The sequence below is a fragment of the Notamacropus eugenii genome, chromosome 5 (genome assembly GCF_028372415.1).
Source record: "Notamacropus eugenii isolate mMacEug1 chromosome 5, mMacEug1.pri_v2, whole genome shotgun sequence".
NCBI classification, from domain to species: Eukaryota; Metazoa; Chordata; class Mammalia; order Diprotodontia; family Macropodidae; genus Notamacropus; species Notamacropus eugenii.
Window position 1 is genome coordinate 142,299,697 of NC_092876.1, and position 24,282 is coordinate 142,323,978.

Sequence of the window (24,282 nt, forward strand, 5' to 3'; positions counted from 1 at the left end):
TTATTACTTATTCAGTAAAAAAGCCCTGCTGATAACAAGCACTAGAGGAGGAAGACTATCTTACTCTGAGGTGGACTACCAGCATCCCTTAATCCCAATTATTTCATCCACTGTCCTGGTACTGTGTAGGGGATACTCAAGGAGGTGATGCCAGACATCATATCACTTTCAGTTTACTTCTTAAAGAAAATGTGTTGCAGAAGGGTCTATGGACTCCAATAGACTCTACTGGAGTCTAAATAATTTGGGGATTTATTATTTACAAAGAGAAGTGAGATGTTGTCATCCTGGATTGGGGGATAATGCCATTCTTCTGAAGCCACAGAATTTATCTTCTTACCACACTTCTATACTAGTCTTATGGTATCTGAGGTATGCAGGGAGGACTGGCACCTCTGATATGAGGGCTCACTGAGCCCTTTTCAGGGCTGATCATCCACTTTTGGTGTCTACCTATCATCCACCTCTCAACTGTGGCTCTAGCATGCTCAGCAGTTATACCTCAGTCAAACCATCTTGGCAGACAGGCTAAACCAGGTTGAGGGTAACTGACAGGCCTCAAACCTTGTGGTATATTAGACACCTTGGGAGGTCTACCCCAAACATGTGAAGCCTTCCCCTGGTGGAAATGGCCAGATGAAAACAATCTGTTCCAACAGCCACAAAGGTGGCTGAATGAGGAGCTGTGGAGCGCTTAGAGCTTGGTCAGACATGGAGGACTCTAAGGTCATCCACTGCATCCTGGCCCATCGCCAGTCATCCTGACTTTTGTCTTGCCACTAGACTTTGATGACTCTGGAAGAGAGATTGAAGTTGATGATTTTGTGCAACTCTACCTCCCTTAAACTCAATTCATGTGTGAATCAAGACATCATCCTGTGATGTCATTGGTCCTCTTTGAAATAAAGGACAAACAACTGGTACTACCCTACATTTCAATTACTAAAAGGTGACATTGACTACTTGGGTTAAGAAAGGAAAAGAAGTCCAGAAGAAATTAGCTTCCAGTTCCTAGGGACTTTATTTTTAATCAGAGAAGAGTCACTATGTTATAGAAAGCAAAATTCTTAGCTGTTTTGAATAGAGAACTAATCCCAGTTATAATTTACCCTAGAAAAAAGGAGCCTGTCTTGTTTCCCCTAGGACTTGGGCCTTAGCACTGATCATTTTTAGGAGCCCATAAACATCCAGGGCCTTCCCTGGTTTGAGGTGCTGAATAATTCACCATGTAATCTGTCTTCCCTGTGGCACTCGCTTTGTATGGAGGAGGAATCAGCTCAGGTTGATGTCCAGGAAAACAGTGAGGTTCTTGTTTAAACCCTGAAGGGAAAGGTAGGAAATGGAAAACTGACATAATTTAACAACAGGGACCGTCCTAACAATAATACTAGCTGATATTTACGTAATGAGTAAATGTTTTATATGCGTTATTTTTCTTGATCCTCTAAATAACTGTGAGCTAGATAAAATCAGACTGTATTATCCCCATTTTATAGATGGGAACATTCAAACTCAGAAAAGGTAAAGTGATTTGCCCCATGGTCACACTGTCAAAATTGGGATTCAAACCTAGGTCTCTCCCAACACTAATAGCACATTTTCCACTATACTATCCTGTAATGAGGCCTGTTCACATAGGGAATAGTGGGAAACTGATTATCTCAATAAAAAGAAACAACCTATAAGAATGGGATAGTGTTCCCACAGCAACTCAGTGGGGAAAAAGCCCATATTATAGGCTGGAAGAATCCTGGGGAACTATAGAAATGGTAGATTTTGGAGGGAAAACATCCTAAAGCACTCATTTGAAGTAGTCTTAATTTTAATAGCTAAGAACAGTGATTACTACCCCCATCCCAGCCCCGTTTTCCACCTTAAAGCACCTACGTCTGGGTGGAGGTAGTTTCTTTTTGTAGCTGGCAGCATAGGTTGTTTCAAAATAGTGACCAAACTAGAAAGGAAAACAAGAGGGATTGCAGTAAAAATTATGCAGACAAGTTTCAAACAACGGAAGCCTCCATGGCATTGGTAGCAACAGAGCTTGCCTTGGTTTATATGGACTGAAGGCTTCACAGCAAAGCTTCCCATGAGGGAAGTTAAAGTCTATGTATTCAGTATGGTAACAGGGGAATTGCCCTCATGTGGGAGACACTGGTGTTGTAGGAATGAGTGAACCTTATTGATAATTAGTAGATAGGATCAAAGTCTTATCTAGCTTGATGAGGAATTGCCTGGTATCTTCTGGGTCATTTATCAAAAGGAAAGATAATTTGATTGGGGTGTGGTAGGGTTGTATATTCTGCCTCCTAAGACTACCATATAGTCTTCTCTGCTAAAGAAATAGGCCAAAAAAAGAAAAGGAAGGAGAATTACCTGGGAAGGCAGAGGTTGTGGTTGTACAATATTCTCAAGGCTATACCTCTCTTGATTCCAGTTGCCCATTAAGGTACTGTTGGAGTAAGAATTTTCATTGGTTGTACATCTCCATCCATACTGGAAAAACTTGGACATATCATTCCAGTCTATCCATGCTTCTCCATGGCCATCTGCGTGCATTAGGCAGCCATATTGTGGATTTGTGAGAAAGCAGGAAAATGATAATTTCTGGGGAAGGGCAGGAAAAGGAAACCATTGCAGAAACCACATAACAGAATTCCATTTCTTCTCATTCTCTGTTCCACACACCAAGATATGACATATTTCTTAGAAAGATATTAAACCCAACCAAGTTCCAGGCTTCTGCCAAACTTTGCTGCAGTTCATTAGGCAGTTGCATTTTTACTCCTGACCTATCATGTACTAGTAGCTACTTCTCTATCTGCCCTCACACCCAGCAAAAAGTGGATGGCAATTAGCAAAGATGATTGTATTGGAGAGGGCTCTAGGAAATCTTACATGCTCAGGAATTTAATATAGAGTTAACTGATGCAACTAACTTAGAATTCAGGAACATAAGGAGCAAGGGAGCTTAATGTACTGCACATTTTGCTTTATGAGAAATGAAAAATGGAATCATAGAATTTCAGTTGGAAGGGATTCAGGGGTCATTTAGTCCAAACTGTACCTGAAAAATTCCCTGTACAACATACTGACCAGTGGTCATCCAGTCTTTGCTTAAAGCTCTCAAATGAAAGGAACTCATTACCTCACAAATCAGCCCATTCGACTTTTGGATAACTCTAACAGAAATTTCTTATTACATCAAACCTACATTTGGGACATCTTTGCAATCTCTCCTCATTGTTCCTGGTTCTCCTCCTCCCTCCTAACCCCAAGCCAAGGAAAACAAATATATTTCCTCTTTCATATAAAAACTCTTTGAATACTTGATGACAGCTATCATGTTCTCCCTAAGTCTGATTATCCCCAGTTCAGATACCAGGTTCAGAAAGAAGAAAATACCTCATCTGAGCTAAAGATAGTTGATTTGCACTGTAACTGCTCGCTGGAAATGTTTTCAGAAGGGCAAATGAAGCTTTGAATTCTCTTTTCCATGTTCCCCGGGGGGTTGACAGGTCACCAAACCTAAATTTTGGAATTTCAACCCAACGAAATGAATATCTTCACTCTACTTGTCCTGATGGAATCTCTGTGGCCATGATGAAGAGGCCCACTGCCAATGCCTAAGGCAGAGCTAATGGAACAGAGGACACGCTGGGTAGTGAGACCAGTAACCAGGTCATTGCCCCCTCTTTATGAAGTGTACTGTGCTGATATCACCAGGCAGCGGGATAGCTGATGTGAGCGGGGGTCTGGACCTCCAGCCATAACTAACCTTTTATCTTTCGGTGGGAGAGTGGTGAGTGGAACGGTAACTCCTCTAGTACACCAGAGGACCAAAGGGCTTAGGGCAGGAGGGTCATCCAATGCCACTGAACAAACGTTTATTATGTGCCTACTACTAGGTACCTGAAAAGTACTGTGCCAAAGAGCTTGAGGCTACAAAGGCAAAAGAAGAGTCCCCGCCCCCAAGGAGCCGATACACAAAGAAGCAAATACCAGGGATTTGCGCCTCCATCTCTCACAGAGGTCCAGAGGCGAGTCCCAGCTGGCCCAGCATGTGGCCAGGAGCAGAAGCAGGGCTGCATTCCTGGGAAAGGGCCAGGCTGAGGGGTCCGTAGCGGAAAGGGCTCTGGACCTGGACCAGGGCTGGACCACCTGTGTGACCCTCGCAAGTCATCGCGCTTCTCAGGGTCTCTAGAAGGAAGGGGCTTTTCCAAATGTAAATCTAAGGCAGCGAGAAAGTCCGTCCCAAGGACGTTCGCTTAGGATCGTCCCCAGGGGCGACTGTTTATGACGTCACACAAGTGTTGACGAATCAGCTTGCGCTTGGTTAGTACCTGGGGGAGGAGACGTTTTTACCTTCTGGGGAAAGCTCTTCATATTTGCAGTCATGGTCATCACCACCGCCACCTGTTCGGAGGACCAACAACTGGTTGTCAAGACAACCTGGCGCTATGACGCGTCATCACTCGGCGACCAGGGAGGAGCGGCCCGGCAGCAGGAAGGGGAAGGGACAGATGACGTGCGCTGATGGGGCCCAGAGAGCTGAGGGAACATGGTCGCTCGCCGCCTCCTGCTGGTTGGGGAGGGGAATTTCTCCTTTGCCGCCGCCTTGAGCGAGGTTCAAGGGCCCGGCACTCGTCTCCTCGCCACGTGTCCCCAGGAACCCACGGCCTTGGCTGGGGACCCCGCGTTCCGGGAGAACCTGCGACGCCTACGCGAGAGAGGTAGCGAGACCCCGCCCCTCGCCCAAGCTCCGCCCCCGCCGCAATTAACGAAGCCTCGCTCCTCCCTGAGCCCCGCCCCCGCGACCACGCGCATCTTCTCTTTGCCCCCTGCATCCTAACCTGTGCGAGGAGCTGGGTTTGGCTTTATCTTGTTCCTCCCAGCGTGATCTCTCTGCTTGTTCCCTCTTCCTCAGAGGTCATCCCTCTTCTGCCCCGACCGCTGACCTCCCAGACTTTGAGTCTCAACTAAAAGCTCCCCTCTGGAGGAAGCCTTCCCTAACCCATGAGTACCAGTGCTTTCCCATTGTAGTCATTTCCTTGCTGTTGCGTGTGTTTATTCGTTGTCTCCCCCAGTGGATGGGAAGCCCCTTGAGGGCAGGGACTGCCGTTTGGTTTTTTGCATGCCCTGTACTTGTCCAGCGTTTAATAAAAGTTTGTTGAATTGAACAGCTTGTTGGAAGCTGGAGGAAAAGCTCTTGATCCCGCGCTGAGCTGAGCTCGGGAGTGACCCGCTCCCTGCCCCTCACGCTCCCCACACAACTGCTTCTGCCCCAGGTGCTGAGGTGCGCTTCGGGGTGGACTGTACCAAGCTGGCAGACGTCTTTGGAGCGGATGGATGGAAGTTCGACCGAATTTATTTCAACTTTCCGCACTGTGGGCGCAAAGCTGGAGTGGCGAAAAACAGGGAGCTGCTTGCCAGGTTTTTCCAGAGGTGAGGCGGGCCCAGGTTTACCAGACTTGGTGTAGAGCACGGAAAGTGTGTGACAGTGAGCCCAGCGCTAGAGGAATAGCTGAGACTTGAAATAAGGATTATTTAAATATATAGGATACGTAAATAACGGATATATAATATAATATGTTATATGCTCTGTATTATATAACATATAATAGCCTTTGTCCTTCCCTCCCGTTACACAACACACACACACACAAAATGATAAACACATAGGCCTCCTTTCCCCCCAGTCTCTGTTGTACATGGTCCTTTACGTTGTATTTCCTGTATATGTTTCTGTGTGGGTATATATACACATGAATATGTGTGTATGTATATATATATATTTACAACGTATTATGTATGCATATATAAAATATCAGACGTATATATGTTTCTTTTCAAAGTGGTCACACTTTGTGTGTAGCAAGTGATAACTTAACTATGGGAAACCAGGCAGGGGAGAGAAGAGTAGGGGAAATGCTGTCCAGGTAATGTGACATGTTGGAGGTCAGAATTAAATGCTGAAAAAGCATTGGAGTATAGATTTAGAGCTGGAAAGGACCTTAGGAATTATCTAGTCCAACCTTTTAATTTTACACATGAGGACACAAGCTCAGAAAAGTTAAGTGACTTGCTCAGGGTTATACAGTTATTGTCAGAAAGATATTTCCTTGAAGGAAGCATTGAATTTGGTATGTGGAGTCTGTCCAGATATGAGGAGACACCCTGTTTTCCAGAGCTAAGGTCCAGCAAACAAGATGTGCCCTGTGTTTGGCATAACAACAGTCCTTTGTACTCATCCTCAGGATGACCTCAGCCACAGCAAAATCCCAGAATTGTTTCTGGTCAGGAAGCCCTGCTGTGAATCAAACTTGTCACATTGTTGCTGTTCCCCTTCATTGTCAGGGGTACATCTCACTTCTCTGCCATTGGCATAAGTATTGAGAGCTCTCCACACTAAATAGGGTGTAAAGACACCCCCCATCTCTGTGGGGTGGGGCTCCAGCACGTATGTCCTTACTCACAGGCAATTTACCGTACTTTGAAATTAAACTTCTGTTTGATTCCTGACTCTTCTCTCTCAAACTTGCTAACCTGCTTTGTTTGGCTCTGGCCATCCAAAGGTTGGAGGCCTGTTCCATCCAGTTGTCAAGTCTATAAGGGAAGACTATTTCAGGTGGGGAAGAATTCCGGAAGAATGACATGTTCAAGGGATTTGACTTGTGTAATCTTGCTCAAGAGATTAGTAGTATAAAGTAGCATTTAAGTGACAGTTTTGTAGGTTAACTCTTAGGGAAGAAAAAAAAATACATGGCTTAAATAATTAGGAAAATGAATCCCTCTGACACATTTTCAGTAGTCTTGCAGACGCTGGTCTTTCCAGTATCAATATAATGCTTCTGGTTGAAACATACACACAGATTGTACACAGATTTTGATTTTATTCTCATTTTTATTCACTTGTAGCCAGATTTCTTAAAAGTTTGATCCTTAAAAGACAGTCTAAATCTGGGTCTATTGGTGACACTTATGGTTATTTCTAACAGCTATTGATGAATAACTCTTCTTTCTCTGTAGCTGTGTTGATGTCCTTGCGGACAGAGGGGAGGTCCACGTGGCATTGTGCAGGGGACAAGGTGGAACTCCTGCTGATTGTCCCAGGAGAGAATGGCACAATAGTTGGCAAGTAGTAGCTATGGCAGCTGGAGGAGGCCTCATTTTGAGCAGCATTCATCCTTTCAGCTCTGATGCTGTGCCAGGGTACAAGTGCACTGGATACAGGTAACACACATTAGTGATACCCAAGCCTTTTCTCTCACCTCTCAGTTAAAACCTGAGCTATGGCATTTTCTCTGATATTTTTTTTGATTCAGTCCTCTAGGAATTATTCAGCACATAATTAGAGTCTTGTGTTTTGCCAGGAGTCAGAACAAGTCCTTCCACATTGAAGGAGCTTTGAATCATGTCTTCACCCGGAGCTTACCTTTTGAAGAATCCCACTCTATGATCTGCAGAGTTAGACTGGATGACCATTGGGTTTCCTTCTCTGTACCAGAAGCACTTGTAGGGAAGATAAACAGGTAATCTGTTATTTTCTGCAAATACCGTCCATCTCAGAGTGTGTACTAATTAATTTGATGGAAGGCAGTTCTGTGTCCTACAAATGCTAAATGATTAATGATGATAATGATCCCTATAAAATTGTCAGTCTGTCATTCCCCAGATTTTCAATAATTACAATGACTATGTGTTTTAGTTTATCATGTATAAAGGTAGTAGTTGGGATCCTGAATCAGTGCATTCTTGTTTATAGTAGGCGATAGGGCTAGGAACTAGACCTCCTAGGTATGGAATCTACCTCTTCCTGTGCTGGTCAGCATCTTCTCTGCAACATACAAACTGAAAGATTTATTGATTGCTCAAGGTCACACAGCAATTACGTGTCAAAGGTAGGATTTGAGCCCAGGTCTGCCTGGGTCTCTAGTCACTACATGATGCTGTTATCAAAATAGAGAGTTTCTTTAATTTCTTAAGCTTCCAGGTAACTCCTCTTGCTATTTGTTATTTGTGTTTTTAATTCTATCTAAAGGATAGTATTTTTTTAAGTTAAAAGAAAGATTTCTCTTTTGTATCAAACAGGGGTTTCCTTGAAACAAATTCAAGTCATCCTGTCAAGACCATAAATGAAAAGCTGATTGCTGAGCTCGGTAAAACCTTTTCACTTCAGAGGATAAAATGCCCCCCTCCTTTGCTTCCAGAGAAAGGCTGTGATAGTCACGTTGCCTGGAGCTCTGACTCTCCATCAGTTCCCTTTTGGATTGTTCCCCAAAAAGAGAAAATTCCACATTCTGAGCTGTTGGCTGATGAAATAACATGTGATATGGAGGATTTTCTGGTGTCATTTTCAAGGCTCCATCTTCAGAAAGAACCTGAGTGGAACAGGGAACAAGAGACCCAGAAGAGAATCCAAACTCCAACAAAGTTCCTTCTCAGACCCTCCCTCCTAGTTTCTGCGCAGGATGTCATCCAAGGACCATCTTTCCTCCCTGGCTCTCTGTACATCCTCAGTGGTCCTGTTTTCAGGAAATGCCTTATTTCACCTTTCATGCTACCAGCATTTCATGAGACTTTATTTATTCATGGGTTTAATAAAAAAATGAATGATTCCTGTCTTCAGTTATTCCTGGAGCACCTGAAATGCTCTCTACGTGCCCTTCTCACTCAGAGATTGCCAGATGGCCCTGAACTGAGCAGCTCTCTGACATTTAAGCCTCAGAAAAACGAAAAAGATTATATGATTTGCGTGAAGCCTCACAATTTTGGTCCAGATAAAACTGTGGGTCTGGTTATTGGCTCTATTGTAACATCTGCTACAAACCAGTTATACAGAGACTTGGATTTTGTATTTGTGTCTGTGAACTTGGACCTTTTAGTCATGCTGGTATGGGGGATCCCTGACTGGAGAATTTTATGGACCTTTGATGAACGTTTTCTAGATCATTTTGTCCCTGAAAAAGTAGAACCCTTTAAGACTTTTTCCCTCTATCCTCCATCTTATGTACATGATGTTAGCTTTTGGCTAAATGAAGATAGAAGATTTGATGAAGTAGAATTTCACACTGTGGCTCGAGCTGTGTCTCAGGATATGATCACATCTATCCAGCTCCTTAATCACTTCCAGCACCCACAAACTGGACAGGTCAGCCTTTGCTATAGACTGACCTACCAGGCTTGTGACCGAGCTTTGAGTCACCAGCAGACAATACTGATTCAAAACCGGCTTAGGAATGAGATACAGCAGAGTTTACATGTGACAGTGAGGTAGAATTATTGTTCCACAAATAATGGAATTATGTCGTTTTCTTCAAGTGTTGGCATGACTGAAAAGAAAAGTATGTGTTCTTTCTACATCAAAGACTGTTTCCCAGTTTCTGACTAGCAATTATTTTGCTGAGCCACTCAGATCTCAACCTTCTGCATTCTGGTTTCTGTCTCTACCACCTGATTGAAACTGCTGTCTCCAAGATTACTTACGAACTCCTGGCTCCTAAATGTAATGCCCTTTCTCAGTCGTCATCATTCTTGACTTCTTGGTAGCTTTTTATACTGCTGACCACTCCCTCCTCCTAAAGGCTCTGTCTGTGTTTTTCTGATGTTGCTTTCTCCTTGTTCTACCTGTTTTAACTGTTTCTTTTCAGTCACCTTTGTTGCCGTAAAATCATGTCCTGTTCTCTGTATATTCCCCAGCCCTATTCTGGGCCCACCTTTGTTGCCGTAAAACCATGTCCTGTTCTCTGTATATTCCCCAGCCCTATTCTGGGCCCTCTTTTCTTCTCTTTGTGCATTTTGTCTTAGCGATTTCACCAGCCCTCATGGTTCAGTTATCATCTCTTTGCTAATGACTCCCAAATTTATATATATATATATCATCTCTTTCCTGACCCTGTTTTCATTTCCCTGTCCCGTAGATGTCTTAAATTCAACATTTCTAAATCAGAAATCATTTTCCCCCAAAAAACTCACTCTTCTTTCAAAATCCCTGTTTCTTTTTTTCACTCCCATTATGTTTTATTTTTCTCAATGAATAGGTTAGCTTAATTTTAAAAATGTGTTTTCATTGATAATTTTTATTTTTTATATTACCAGAATTTCCTTCAATATCCCACCACACACCTCTCTCTGAGTCATCCTATATAACAATTTTTTAATAGAAAAAAGGAAAAAAAAAGTCAACAAAATTAATACATTAAAAAATATGAAAACATATACAATATACCACATCTGTACAAAAGGAGTAGGGTGAGGGTATCTTCTCTCTTGTCTTCTTTGGAGCCATGCTTATTTAATTTTGCAGCATTTGCTTTTCATTGTTTTATGATTGTGCTTTACACTGTTGTAGTCAAGTATATATTTTTTCTTGGCTTTGTTTCATGCTGCATCAAATTATGTCTTTCCATACTTCTCTTTATTCATCGTATTTGTCTTTTCTTAGTGTACACTTATATTCCATTATTTTTATGTCTTTGTTTAGCCATTTCCCATTTGATAGGCATACTTTATTTCCCATTCTTTGCTACCACAAAAAGTGCTGTTATAAATATTTTCTGGTATATGGAGATTTTCTTCTTATCAGTGGGTATATAAGCCTAATGCTGCAGTCTCTGGGTCAAAGAATATGGACATTTTAGTCACTTTATTTGCATAATTCCATTTTTCTTTCCAAAATGGTTGTTCTGACTCACTAACAATGAACTAGTTAGTGTGCCTGTGTTCCCACAGCTGATCCAATGTTAACTATTCCCGTCTTGTCATCTTTGCCAGTTAGCTGAGTATGACAAAAATCCATATTTTTGTCAAGGTTACTACCATCCTTCCTATTTTACAACTTTTCCAAGTTCACAACTTTTGAGTCATTCTGATGCTTCAGTCTTTCTCATCTCCAAGACAAGTCAACAAGTATTTATTAAATATGTAGGGGGCATCAGGCACTGTGCTAAGTTCTAGGGCTATGAGGAAAGGCAGTCAGTTGACATGTCTGTTCTACAACATCTCTCCCATCTGTGCCCTTTTTTACACTCATGTAACTCTCTGCTAGGCTCAGAATAGAAGACAAAAGAAGGAGAGTACACTCGAGTTTATTATGTCTCTTACCTGCAAGTGCAGTCAGCTTCTTTTGCTGGTCTCCCTGTCTTCTAGTCTGTTCCTGTTCCAATCTATCACTCATGTGGCTACCAAATCAATATTTTTAAAGCATAAGTTTGATTGTCACTCCTTTGCTCAAGAAATTGCAGTAGCTCCTTATAAGATTCAGGATAAAATATAAACTTCTTTGTTCAGCTTTTAAAGCCTTTCATAATCTGACCAGTTTATCTTTCTAGATAAAATGGCTGCTTACTCTTGCCTGTACAAAACCTTTACTTTCCCATTTCCATATTTTTACATGTTATCCTCCATTCCTGGAATGTTTAACATCTTCACTTTTGCTTTGTAGAATTCCTAGCTTCCTTCAAAGAACAGTGTAGGTGCCACCTTCTACAAGAGGACTTGTTTGATAACCCTAATTATATTCTTTTTTTGCTTCCTATTTCATCTCCACTCCTGAGAATCATTTACTCCATATATATGTTTTTGTGTGGGTTTATACACATGTTCATGTGCATTTTCATAGAATGTAATAAGTCCTTTTAGCTCAAGGACTTATTTTCATTGTCATTGTATCCCCAGTGACTATCTTAGGGCCCGGAATATGATAGATATTCAGTAAATACTTGTCAGGTTGAATCAGTTTAGCTTGAAGGTATTTGTCATTCTCTTAGATTTACAGTGATTGGTAGTAATAAAAAAATGTTATATTGGGGGATATTTCCTTAAGACATTGTTTTCTCTCATGCAGCCCAGTGATTGGGATTCTAATATTTTGAAACATATATGGCTAAATTCTTGAACAAGCACCGTATATTTTATTTTGTGTTTTAACTTGACATATACTGGTAAGACATCACACCTATCAGATTGGCTAACATGATGAAACAGAAAAATGATAAATGTTGGAGATGTGGGAAAGTTGGAACACTAATTCACTGTTGGTAGAGCTGTGAGCTGATTCAACCATTCTGGAGAGCAGTTTGGAACTATGCCCAAAGGGCTACAAAAATGTGCATACCCTTTAATCCAGCAATACCACTTCTAGTATCCCAAGTAGAACATAAAAATGGGAAAAGGACCCACATGTACAAAAATACAGCAGTGGTGGCCAAGAACTAGAAATTGAAGGGGATGCCCATCAATTGGGGAATGGCTGAACAAGTTGTGGTATATGAATGTAATGGAACACTATTGTGCTATAAGAAATGATGAACAGGCAGATTTCAAAAAAACCTGGAAAGACTTATGTGAACTGATGGTGAGTGAAGTGAACAAAACCAGGAGGATATTGTACACAGTAACAGCCACAGTGTGCAAGGACTGATCTTAGCAATGCAAGGACCTAAAACAATTCCAAAGGACTGGTGATGGAAAGTGCCATCCACATCCAGAGAAAGAACTATAGAATTGGAATGCAGAGTGAAGCAGACTATTTTCTTTTTTTTCTTTCTCAAGGTTTCTCCCATTCATTATATTTCTTCTATGCAATATGACCCTTGTGAAAACACGTTTAATAGGAATGTATTTGTAGAGCCTATATCAGATTGCATGACACCTTGTGGAGGAAGGAGAAGAAAATCTAAAACTTATGGAAGTGAATGTTGAAAACTAAAAATAAATTAAGAAAAAAAATATGCTGGTAAGCCCTATGCCAATAACTTGTCAATGACTGATTCTTTGTGATTTTAGTAAGGAGTTAAATTATATACTTTTTAGTAAGATAGTGTATACTTTTGAAAACTTAGAAAAAGATAAACCTAGGAAGTAATGCCAGAGGATACTGAAACAGGAAACAGATATATTTTGTTCTATAGACCAAATAAATTGAAAATCTCTACTTATAGTTTATTAGGTAAAACGTATCTTTTGGCTTCTTTATTCTCATTCTAAATTTTTTCTTCTGTCTTCGATACTATTGAGCACATTCTCACTGGTACTTTATTTTTATAACTATGTCAATCCAGTTTCCTTTACCTTTCTTGTCGATCCTTCCTCCTTTACATCTGTTTCTTTTCCTGGCTTCTTTTGTTACGCATTAACTTGGAGGATAGATTCTTTCTTGGGTCCTTAGGCACATATCCCAGAATTTGGATATCAAACAACAAACATTTATTAAGCACCTATGGTATTACATTCCGGATACTTGGGATACAAATTAAAAAATGAGTCAATTCCTGCTCTGGAGGAACTTACATTCTGTTAGGGGAAACAACATCTATATGTATAAATATATACAGAATAAATATAAAATAAATGCAAGGCAGGGAAGAAGGGCATTAGTAGCCAAGATTAGGAAAAGCTTCATGTAGGAGGCAATGCTTGAACTATATCTTGAAGGAAAAGGGGAACTCTGTGGACTTGAAGAGGGAGGGTATTCCTGTCATTGAGGATGGCTAGTGCAGAGGTACAGGGACAGGAGGAAGAAGTACTATATATGTGTTCCCCAAAGCTCTGTCCCAGACCCTCTTCTCTATGCACTCTATTTTGGTGTTATCCATGGGTTTGACTGTCGGTTCTGTGCATACTGTATCCTTATATCCTGCCTCAGTTTCTTCCCTAAGTTTCACTCCTGTATTACCTTTTGGACATTTCAAACTGGATGGAACAAACTTTGTACAGAGGATTTCAATAGTGTATTAAGACATTAACCTCCTATGTGTGGATAATAAGCCAACAGCAGAAACTCGACTATCTAAATACGCTATTAAAATCCTATCCATGCACTAGTTCCAGCCCTTTGCTGCCATGTTGTCAAGAGGATAGGGACATCCTGGATTTCTGAGCATCCCTATTTTGAAAATTATGGAGTAAAATAGCTAGAAAAGGAGCCTCGAAGATAGCCAGCCTCAAATCAAGCTCACTATAGCAACAGAAAATCATTGTCCTTTTCCATTCATTTGACTAGACTTTTCAAATGTTTCTTATATGGAAGACATAGTGCTAGGTGATGTGGTGGATACCTAAATGAGTTAAAGTCCTTGCCCTTATGGAGCTTTTGGAGGGCTTTGAGACCAAACAGAATTAAGTGAGGTGCCAAATTTTGGAAGTTGCATCTTCAGCCACATTCTAAAGAACTGTTTTTACATTTTAGAAAGTACTGTTGGTCACATTCAAACATAAGTAAAAGATGAAGCTACTTATGTAGTAACGTATGAGTATGTATATATGTGTGTGTGTGTGTGTAAGCATATGGGTAGATGCTCATGTATTTTTTTATTTTAAACCTTTTATGAACTTGTCATAAACATTTTAATATACAACAAAGAATGGGGATTGTATAAGAAAGTTATCACATATATTTACATGTATGTACATATATACACATATATATTACATATGGTATAGTTTTGCTCAAACTGAACTACCAAGCATTCAAACTATGCCTCAAAGAATGCAACTCCAATGGGCTGGCCATGTTGTTTGAATGCAAAATGTACGCTTGCCAAAAAGACTATTTTATGGAGAATAAAATCTGACCAGGCAGTCACATGCTGGTCAGAAGAAACGATACAAGGACACTCTCAAGGTCTCTCAAGAACTTTGGATTTGACTGTGCAACATGGGAGACACTGGCACAGGACCACTCTGCATGGTGTGCCCATTAGGAAGGGTGCTGTTCTCTTTGAGCAAAGCAGAATTGAGACAGCACAAAGTCAACATAGAATGCACAAATTTGAGGTATCCACCCCCCAATATTCACATGGACTATCTGTGCCCAACCTGTGGTAGAGCATTCCGAGCTCATATTGGTCTGATCAGTCACAGCCAGACACAATGAAATTTCATTTTATCATGGTGATGTCATTTTGGTCCTCTTTGAATATGAAGGACAACAATCAGCCAACCAATCAGTTAAGAAGAGGATAACAAAATTACTCTGTGTTCCCTACTGTACTCTTTTGTTCTGTGCATTTAAAAAATATTTTATTGATGTTTTCTTTTACATTTCTAACACTACTAACTCTCTGTAACATATATGTGTATATATGTATATATACATATATAGTCAAAGAAGCCTTCTATATATGCTGTCTCCCATATTAAAATGTGAATTCTTTATAAGAAATTATCTTACTTTCATATTTTTATCTCTACTGTACTTAATACATTTTCATTCATTCATTATTCATTCTATTAATGGAGTATTAAGTGCCTTTTCGGTGCCAGGTACTGTGCAAAGCACAGGAATACAAGACAAAAAAAAAAGGAATGTTCTCTGCCAATACAGCAGAACGTAAGAAGTTTACATTCTTTTGGAGAGGTAGAATTTACTTATATAAGTATACATAAAATATACACCAAGTAGGTACATTTTGGTGGAAGACACTGAACAGTACCAATATTGACGCTATTGATAAAGTCAAGAGGCAAATTGAAGTTGGAGATGAATAAAAGGAAGCTCACAGGTTCTCTGTGGAGACACAAACAAGGGAGTTGATTTTGGTTTACTACAAATGAGAGCAAGAAACGTTTTCTGGGATACTTGATCATCCCATGTTATGGCATTGTTCATAATGAATATCTGCAAAAAAGACCACCATGAAAAATACTGCTTCCCTACCTGGCTCCCTTCTATGGCTACTCTACTGAAAAAGTGGGTTAGCTTTTCATGTCCTCTAAGTTTCCCACTGATTATGGCTCCATTGACACATACTAGAGGGAAAAAGCCAGCAGGACTTGGCAATTAATAATCAGGTGTAGGGAGTTAGAGGTGAGCATCTTCAGCAGCTGGGATGTTTTGACATATTCCTTTGCCCAGGCTCCTATCATCTTAGAACTCACTGCAAAGTTGCCTTTAGAAAATATACTGAAATTCATGGAATAGAAAAAGTAGAAAGGTGGAATGAACATCGCACAGAAGAAAAGTGAGATTAGTAATCGTTTTAGCTGATAGCCAAGGGTTTCTTCTCTTGAGAAACTGGAGCATGCCAAAATACAAACACATGAGTGACACTCCTTTTTTCATCTCTTTAATGCACTGACTTCAAATTAAGGCATTCCTTGCTGGTCTTCTTCAGCTCTGCCTCATGAAGTTTACCACCAATATGAAGAGGATACTTTGTGTCCAATAGGCCAGCCCCCAAACAACTTCGAGTGAAGAGTCACGCAAGTAACTGGGAGTAGCCGGGACTGTGTCCGCAGTTGGCAAGCGGAATGTATCCCTTTGTATGGGGAATCAAACGTGCCTTAAGGGAGCCCGGGGCTGTTTAGAGGGGCTGTGTTAGGTCGTGGAGAAACAGACAGGATGGAGAATGGAAGAACATTTGAGGCACAGATTAAAAATATGGGAGAGGTATGAGTGTGGCGGTCATTTCTCTTCTTCCATGGGAAAACTGTCCTCAAATGACCGAATACACAGAACTCGAGCGCTTCGGTTCGTGGGAGGCATTTCGTACCTCGGCGGCCACCGTTCGCCCAAACCAGCCATGGCGTCAAGAGCGCGGACTTCATTGGGCACAACCTCTTCCCTTGCCCATACTTGCTATGGCGGCTCGGGGGGCCAGGCAGCGGCTCAAGGGAAGCAGCGGCGGCAGCGGCGGAGACCCGGCCAAGCTTCGGGAGGAGCCTCCCGGCCGAGAAGCGACGACTGCCTCGGATCAGCGAGCTGAGTACGGGCGGGAAAATGGCGGGGGCGTGCCCGGGAGGCCTCCCTCCCCCGGCCCTGCGGTCGGCCCGGCTTCCCAATCCCTTCCCCGGGGATCCCTCTTCATTCTTGGGCCCGCCCCCTCCCCTAAGTGTCCCACTCTCTCCTCCCCCTTTCTCTCTTCCTCCTTCTCCCCGGGACCGGGGTCGCGACCCCTCCTCCCCCGCGGGCTCGGGCCCTCCAGGAAAGGAGGGGAGGGGGCTTCTGAACCCTCAGGGGGTGGGTTCCGAGAAGGAGCCCGACCCGGAGCGACCTCGACTCCTAGGGACTCGAGGGATCGCCCAGCTGGTTCCGCCCCCTCCTGTTACAGACCAGGAAACTGAGGCTCAGAGAGTGGCTTGCCCGGGACTCCCCGGTGGTCTGTGGTGGAGCCCCCAAACGGCACCAGCGCGGTCCCAGAGTTTTCTCGTGCATCCTTTCGGCTCGAGGGGAGGGGGGTTCACCAGCCCCCGAATCCAGGAGATGAGCAGTTTGCCATTCATTGAAAGGGATGTCAGGGTCCGAGGCTAAGAGACACGTGCATGGGCCCCGCAGTGGCCTTGCACGTATTAGAATGATTACTTCTCTAGCCACTTAAAAGGGCAGGTTGGTTCCAGGCGGAGGAAGTGGTCAGCCCAGCCCCTGGGATGGTCCGGCCTTGGCTTTGTTTTCTAGGTTCACAGCTGTGCCTGGATCCCAGAGTGCTGAAGGCAGAAGAGGAAGAGCTTGAGAGGGCCCCTTCTTCTCCATCAGCCTCTGGGAACTCTGTCAGAGAACTTTTCTATCAGCATCTCGGTGTCCCCATCACCATCTCCTACTTCAAGAAATGTCGGTGCCAGCTGTTTCCTCCTTCACTGGTGCCACTGACTTCTCATTCACACTTACCTCACATATCCAGTCTGTTGCCAGATCTTGTCTTTTCTTTGGGATCCCATCTTGTCTCCCCTCCTGGGGCCACAGCCTTAGTGCAGGCCTTACTCCCCCCTCACCTGCACTAGTGCAGTAGCCTTCTGACTACCTCAAGTCTCTCTTCTTTCCAGTCCAGCCTCCACTCAGCTGCCAAGATGAATTTTCTAGGGCAAAAGGCTGCTCAGTGAGCTCCAGTTATCCCATACTGCAGGGATGGGGAACCTTCAGCCTTGAGGCCACATGTGGGGTCCTCAAGTGCAGCCCTTTGACAGAATCCAAAAGGGCACTCAGGGACCTAGAGGGCTACATGTGGCTGCAGGTCATCCCTGTGCATTCAGGATTAAATGTAAAGTCCTCTATTTGGCATTTTAAAGCTCCTTATTACCCTGTCTCTTCCTATTTTTTTTCTTTCATGCATTCTTGGCTCAAGTTTTGTTGGTTCAGCCTCTGGGAACATGGCAGTCCGTTGCCCATCTCCATTTTTCCCGTACATGACATTCCATCTCTAGCTGGTCTGGAACGTTCGGACCCTTGACATCAGCTTCTTGCTTTCCCTGACTTCACCTCAAGCCTGGCCTTCTGCCAGAGGCTTTACCCAGACTTCCTGGCTGCTGTTGCTGACTCCTCCTAGGTTATCTTCCATCTACTCTGTATATATCTTGTTTGTACCTAGTTATTTACACGTTGTCTCCCCCATTAAAACATGAGCTCCTTGAGGGCAGGGACTATGTTTTTGCCTTTCTTGGTATCCCTAGCAATTTGCTGTGCCCAACACATAGTAAGTACTTAATAAATGCTTGTTGATATGGAAGGAGTGTTTTAACCTTAGAGTTCTCTAGATTTATTGGTTTACTCCTCCTGAATGTCAAAAGAAAATGTAGCAGAAAGGACAATGGATGTCAGGAGATGGGTTCTAGCCCAGATTGAAATTGTGTAATCTTGAGCAAATCATACCTCTGGTCCTCAGTGTCTTCATTTGTAAAATGTGTGTGTTGGACTAGATCAGTGGTGTCGGACTCAAATAGAAACAGGAGGCTAACCCATACAGAAGAATTCCTAATTCTGACTTAGAAAATCACATAGTAACCTTATCTATGAAAAAAATTATTGATATTTTATTGCATTTTTTATTATTTTGTTATATTTTAATTGGGTTCTTGGAACACTTGGGAGAGTTGAGAACTGTGGGGTCATTTCCAGAGCAAAAATATTATAATTCTTCTCCCCTCTTCCCTAGTTAAAAATGGACCTGGGCTTTCCTGTGCATGATGTACCTTTTCTAATCTCTGTAACTTTATGCTATACCCATACTTGGAATATATTTTTTCCCCATGTCTATCATCTAAAATCCTGCTTCCACCTTTCAAGGACTAGTTCACATTGTCTTCTCTATGAAGCCTTCAGTGGTGACCCCCGATAATGGTGCTTTCTTCTTCTTTCCTCTGAATTCTTAGAGTACTGTACTTTTGTCATCCAACTTCCATAGTCACATATTGCCTTATATTATTGTTATTCATGTGTATGTCTTATCTCTTCTGCTGGATTATATGATTCTTAAGGGAAGTGATGTTTTTCAGGCATCTTTGTATTTCTTGCATCATTTTGCATACAGTAGATGTTTTAAAAATATCAAATGGATGAGTAAAATTGGTCTTAGAACACATACACTCTCTCTCTCTCTCTCTCTCTCTCTCGAAGAAATAACTACCAAAAAGAAAGACAGGGAAAATTGAGATTATTGTATGTTAAAGAGCTATTGGTGGTTACACCAGGTGGTAGGTAGTTCAGCCCAAAAGTAATGTTTTCTGAGCACTATTTCAACTTAGAGAACATTTAGTTTCATCTCCCGGGTACAGTTTCTATCATTTTGGTCACTTAACTTTTGCTTGAATACTTCTAGTGATGAGGAGCTCACTTCCTTAAAAAAAAGTAATCCATTACATTTTTGAAAGCTCTTAGTGGCTAGAAAGTGCTTTCTCATATTGAACCAAAATCTGCCATCCTATAACTTCCAACTATTGTTCCTAGGTGTGTCCACTGACCCTACACGAAATAAATGTAATCCTTCTTCCACACGACAGTCTCACAGATTTTTTAAGACAGCCATCATGTCCCTTTTGTACTTTTTATGCTTGAGGCCCAAAGTCCCCAAATCCTTCAATCATTCTTCATAGACTGTGATTTCTAGTTCCATGACCATCCTGGTCACTCTCTTCTGAATGTGTTCTAGTTCATCAGTGTACCTCTTAACATTTAGTACGCAGAACTAAATATAATATGTTCTTGATTTGTGGACAATCCACTTTTCCCCATGGTGGTAGAAGGGGCCTTTGAGGCTATTGAGTCTTTAATGTAGTCTAGGATTTAATTAGTTTTATTGGATGCTGTGTCACACTGTTAACTCAATAAGCGTACAATCAATTGAAGCATCTTTTACCACATGAACTGCTGATATTATTAGCTGTATTTGGAATCAGGAGGCTGTGTTTGGAGTCTCAGTCCTGCTTTTTGCTGCCTATTTTACAGGGGTGGGAGGAAATTGTTTTGTAAACCTTAAAGAGCAATTTAAATGTATGTTATTATTCAGCCAGGTCTTTCCTGTTCTATACTTGTAAGCTGAATTTTTCTGAACTCAGATTTCCAAGAAACAATTTCCTTTACAAATCCTTAATTCATTGACAAATTATTAACTGAGTGAGGTATTTTGAAATTGCAGCTGTTGGTTTCTCTCTAAATTAAATATTGAAACCAGGAAGTAAAAGAATGGAGGTCCTAATTTTGGTTTTACACATTCTACTGAGAAAGAACCCAAAAGTTTTGAGATCCTTTGGTGTTTTTTTTTTTTTGTCTTTTCTTTTGTAATAACTTTAGTGCTTTTTGCATTTTGCTTTTCTTTCCCTTCCCTCTTGCTAGTTTTACTCCCATCCTAGTAGCTCCTTCCTGATACCTATCCTTTGCACCTGGGCAGGCCACCTGGGAGTAAAGCAGGACAAGTCTGGGCACCTGAAGGGTCCACTGCTTTCAAGTGCTTGATCTCAGCTCGCTTCTGTGCTGCTCTCCTGAGTAATATTTCTGACTGTGATGAAACATTCAACTACTGGGAACCAGTAAGTTATTTCTTTGCCTTTAAAATTTTTTGAAGAGTATTTTGGGTATGTGGGGTGTGTGTGTTGGGATATACGTGTGTTTCTGTGGTGTGGCTGCATGGTGCTTTATTATGGAAAAGATTATTTTACAAAATTATTCAAAATGAAAATATCATGTGAATATTATGAAAATAGTTTCATTTTGACTCTAATATTTAGTACCCAGTGAAATGGCACATGAGAAAAAGAATTCAGGCACAAAAGGTAAGATCTGACCAAAAACAAAGGGAGGAGACCCAAGCTGAGGTTATATAGTTTAAAATTTACTTAAGGATGGATTTTAAAGATATCTTAAAAGAAAGGGGATAAAGGGAAAAGATAGTACTTTTAAAAAAGTGATTGAGACAACATCAATAACTAACAACACTTATACCTACTTTATTCTCTTATGTATCCATGGAGGGTATCTCTAATGAAAATATGATCAGGAAGTAGACTTTTTTGTAAAAGATTATCTACAGCAGACAGTATTTTCATGGTAACACATTAATTGACAGATGAATAATAACAATAATAACCAACATTTATAAAGCACCTACTATGTGCTGGATGTTTTATAAATATTTTCTTATTTGATGCTCCTAACAACCTTGGGAATTAGCTGCTATAATTATCCCTGTTTTGCCTAGCATTCGGTCTACTGTGCCATTGCCTCAAGGTATGGAGACTTCAAGATCCTGCTGAGTGTTTATTGTTCATTGATCACCAAAAAAGCTTTTGGCCTGAAAGAGCAAAGTAAAGTGCTTGGTGGTACTGTGTGTAGAACTTAGGGCCCAGAGTGAGAAAGATCCAAGTTCAAATCAGGCTTTGGACACTTGCTATTTCCTCAAATGTAAAATGTGGATACCATTGGCACCTACCTCCCCAGGGTTAACTCCTGGGTTGGAATGAGATAATATTTGTAAAGTGTCATGTAAAGTGTCATGCACAGTGCATGGCACATAGTAGGTGCTTGCTTTTCCACTTCCCCTCTCCTCCTTCCCATGAATGTGTTAAGATGGGATGCAAGTTTTTGATGAAAACAGGAAAGATAATTTCTTTCAGTAGTCCTCATATTATCTCTATCAGGTAGTGCACAGAACAGGGATCCATACTTGCCACTGTTAGTGTCATAGAGGGTGTTCTACACAAAATCAAAACAGAAGACGAATTCCTTATAAGTTGGGAAAATTTCTACATTCTTCTCTTTGTGCATGATACTGAACTGATGGCCTTGAACCGTAGAACACCTGAAGGCCTGCATGATGAGACCTATGGCCCTTCAACAGAAATTGAGCTACCTATTTCTATTGGAAAGAGCAAATGGATGAAGAATGCATTTAGCTCAGATGGTGACATACATTTGGATAGGGAGCCATTAGTCCCATCTCTCTTTAACGGGTACCACAGATGTACAGTGAACCATGCCTAAAAATACAGAAGGACAAGCAAGACTGTATTTGGGAAACTTCTTAGGGCTTTCAATGATCCCAAATTACTTTCTGCTGCTAAAGCACATTTTTAGAAAAAGTGTTATCTCAATGATGCTATGCAGCTCTGAATCATAGAACACTACAATTTCAGAAAAGTAAAGATCAAAGTTTTCCCTGAGGGCAGTAGAAATCCACAGTAAGTATATGGGAGGTACATGTGCAGGGCTCTGTGAAGGAAATGGGCTACTGCAGCTTCCACACTAAGGGATCGAAGGGCTTGGAATATGATATTCTAGAGGTCAAAGGAGATAGGATTAAAACCAAGAATCACCTACCCAGCAAAACTGAGTATAATACTTCAGGGGAAAAAAATGGTCTTTCAATGAAATAGAGGACTTTCAAGCATTCTTGTTGAAAAGACCAGAGCTGAATAGAAAATTTGACTTTCAAATAGAAGAATAAAGAGAAACATGAAAAGGTAAACAGGAAAGAGAAGCCTTAAGGAACTCATTAAAGTTGAACTGTTTCCATTCCTACATGGAAAAATGTTATTTGTAACTCATGAGACCTTTTTCTGTATTAGGGTAATTAGAGGGAATATACATATATGGGCATGTGTGTATATGTATACATATGTGTATATATGTACATGCATACATGCATGCGTATATATGTGGGTGTATATTGTATATAAATATGGGGGGGTGTATAATATATATATATGCATATACATGGACAGAGGGCACCAGGTGAGCTGAATATGAAGGGAGAATACCAAAAAAATAAAATAAAATTAAATTACTGTTGAATGGAATGTACTAGGAGTAAGAGAGAGGGAGAATTACAGTGTAGGAAATCATCTCACATAAAAAAGGGAGAAAGAGCTTTTACAATGGAAGGGAAGAGGCGGGGAAATGAAATAAGTGAGCCTTACTCTCATGGGATTTGACTTAAGGAGCAATAACACCTTCAGTTGGATATGGAAATCTATTTTACTCTGCAGGAAGGCAAGGGGGAAGAGGATAGGAGAGGAAAGATAACAGAAGGGACAGCAAATTGGGGAAAGCGATAATCAGAAGTAAACACTATTGTGGGAGGACAGGTCAAAGGAGAGAATGGAATAAATTGAGAGCAGGATAGGACAGAGGGAAATGTGGTTAGTCTTTTACAACATAACTATTATGGAAGTGTTTTGCATTGTTACACATATATGACCTATATTGAATTGCTTGTTTTCTCAGTGCAGGTGGGTGGGGAGGGAGGGAGACAATATGGAACTCAAAGCTTTAATGATGAATGTTAAAAATTGTTTTAGCATGCAGCTGGAAATTAAGTTACACAGGCAATGGAGTATAAAAATCTATTTTGCCCTACAGGAAAATAGAGGGGAAGGGGGATGGAAGAAGGGTGATTAATAGAAGAGAGGACAGACTGGAGGAAGGGGTGGATGGGGTGCATGCTGTCCTGGGGTGGGAGGTAGGGAGAGATGGGGAGAAAATTTTGAATTCAAATTCTTGTGGAAGTGAATGTTGAGAATTGAAAAATAAATAAGTTATGTTGAAAAAAAAAAAAAAGGAAATGGACTGCTGCTGATTACCAAAGTGACATGTATCATGAGAGGTGGAGACAGGCTAGTGATATAATAACAGATGGGGATAATAGGCAGGCAGGCTGGTATCCATGAAATACCAGGCTCTAATATGTTGGATAAGTCCTCTGTGAAGGACTTAGCACTTGGGTAATCCTGGGCAAATGACTGGGGAGAGGTCATTGCACCATTCTAAATGAGGGCTATTTTAGTGAGTTGTAGGAATTTTAAAAGGAGAAGACTTGATTAGTTTCTTTCTCCTATTTCCAAATTCGGAGGCAACTCTTGATGCAGTGAATAGAGTGCTAGGCCTGGAGTCAGGAAGACCTGAGGTCACATCTGGCTTCAGACACTTACTAGCTTTATGACCTTGGGCAAGTCACTTAACTCTGTTTACTTCCATTGCCTCAACTGTAAAATGGGGACAATATGAGTTGTGAGAATGAAGTGAAATAATATTTGTAAAAGTGCTTATGTCTGGCACATAGTAGGCACTATATGAATGCTTAT

The 24,282-nt window shown here is 41.3% G+C and overlaps 3 protein-coding genes across 4 annotated transcripts in view; 2 read left to right on the plus strand and 1 right to left on the minus strand.

The window, feature by feature from the left end:
• Positions 1–997: 997 nt before the first annotated feature.
• CFAP68 (cilia and flagella associated protein 68) lies at positions 998–4,494 on the minus strand. Of its 2 annotated transcripts, none has more exons than XM_072611133.1 (4): positions 4,363–4,494; positions 2,374–2,604; positions 1,888–1,951; positions 998–1,320 (listed from the first exon to the last, which is right to left on the minus strand). In XM_072611133.1, the coding sequence occupies exons 1-4, from the start codon at positions 4,399–4,401 to the stop codon at positions 1,154–1,156; spliced, it is 501 nt and encodes a 166-aa protein (XP_072467234.1). In that variant the 5' UTR covers positions 4,402–4,494; the 3' UTR covers positions 998–1,153. The 2 variants fall into 2 exon arrangements, with proteins under 2 accessions (XP_072467234.1, XP_072467233.1); XM_072611132.1 differs by lacking the exon at positions 4,363–4,494 and adding an exon at positions 3,403–3,763.
• A 64-nt stretch (positions 4,495–4,558) lies between these two features.
• On the plus strand, positions 4,559–9,525 carry FDXACB1 (ferredoxin-fold anticodon binding domain containing 1). The gene is made up of 5 exons (XM_072611131.1): positions 4,559–4,730; positions 5,286–5,442; positions 7,027–7,230; positions 7,371–7,529; positions 8,089–9,525. Exons 1-5 carry the CDS (start codon positions 4,559–4,561, stop codon positions 9,272–9,274), a joined length of 1,878 nt encoding a protein of 625 aa, XP_072467232.1. The 3' UTR covers positions 9,275–9,525.
• A 6,306-nt stretch (positions 9,526–15,831) lies between these two features.
• ALG9 (ALG9 alpha-1,2-mannosyltransferase) overlaps positions 15,832–24,282 on the plus strand; it is a 119,391-nt gene continuing 110,940 nt past the window's right edge. The window contains exons 1-2 of the mRNA XM_072611129.1: positions 15,832–16,703; positions 20,595–20,733. Of these exons, the coding sequence (XP_072467230.1) occupies positions 16,390–16,703; positions 20,595–20,733 (453 nt within the window). The 5' untranslated portion in view covers positions 15,832–16,389. The remainder of the gene's footprint in view (positions 16,704–20,594; positions 20,734–24,282) is intronic.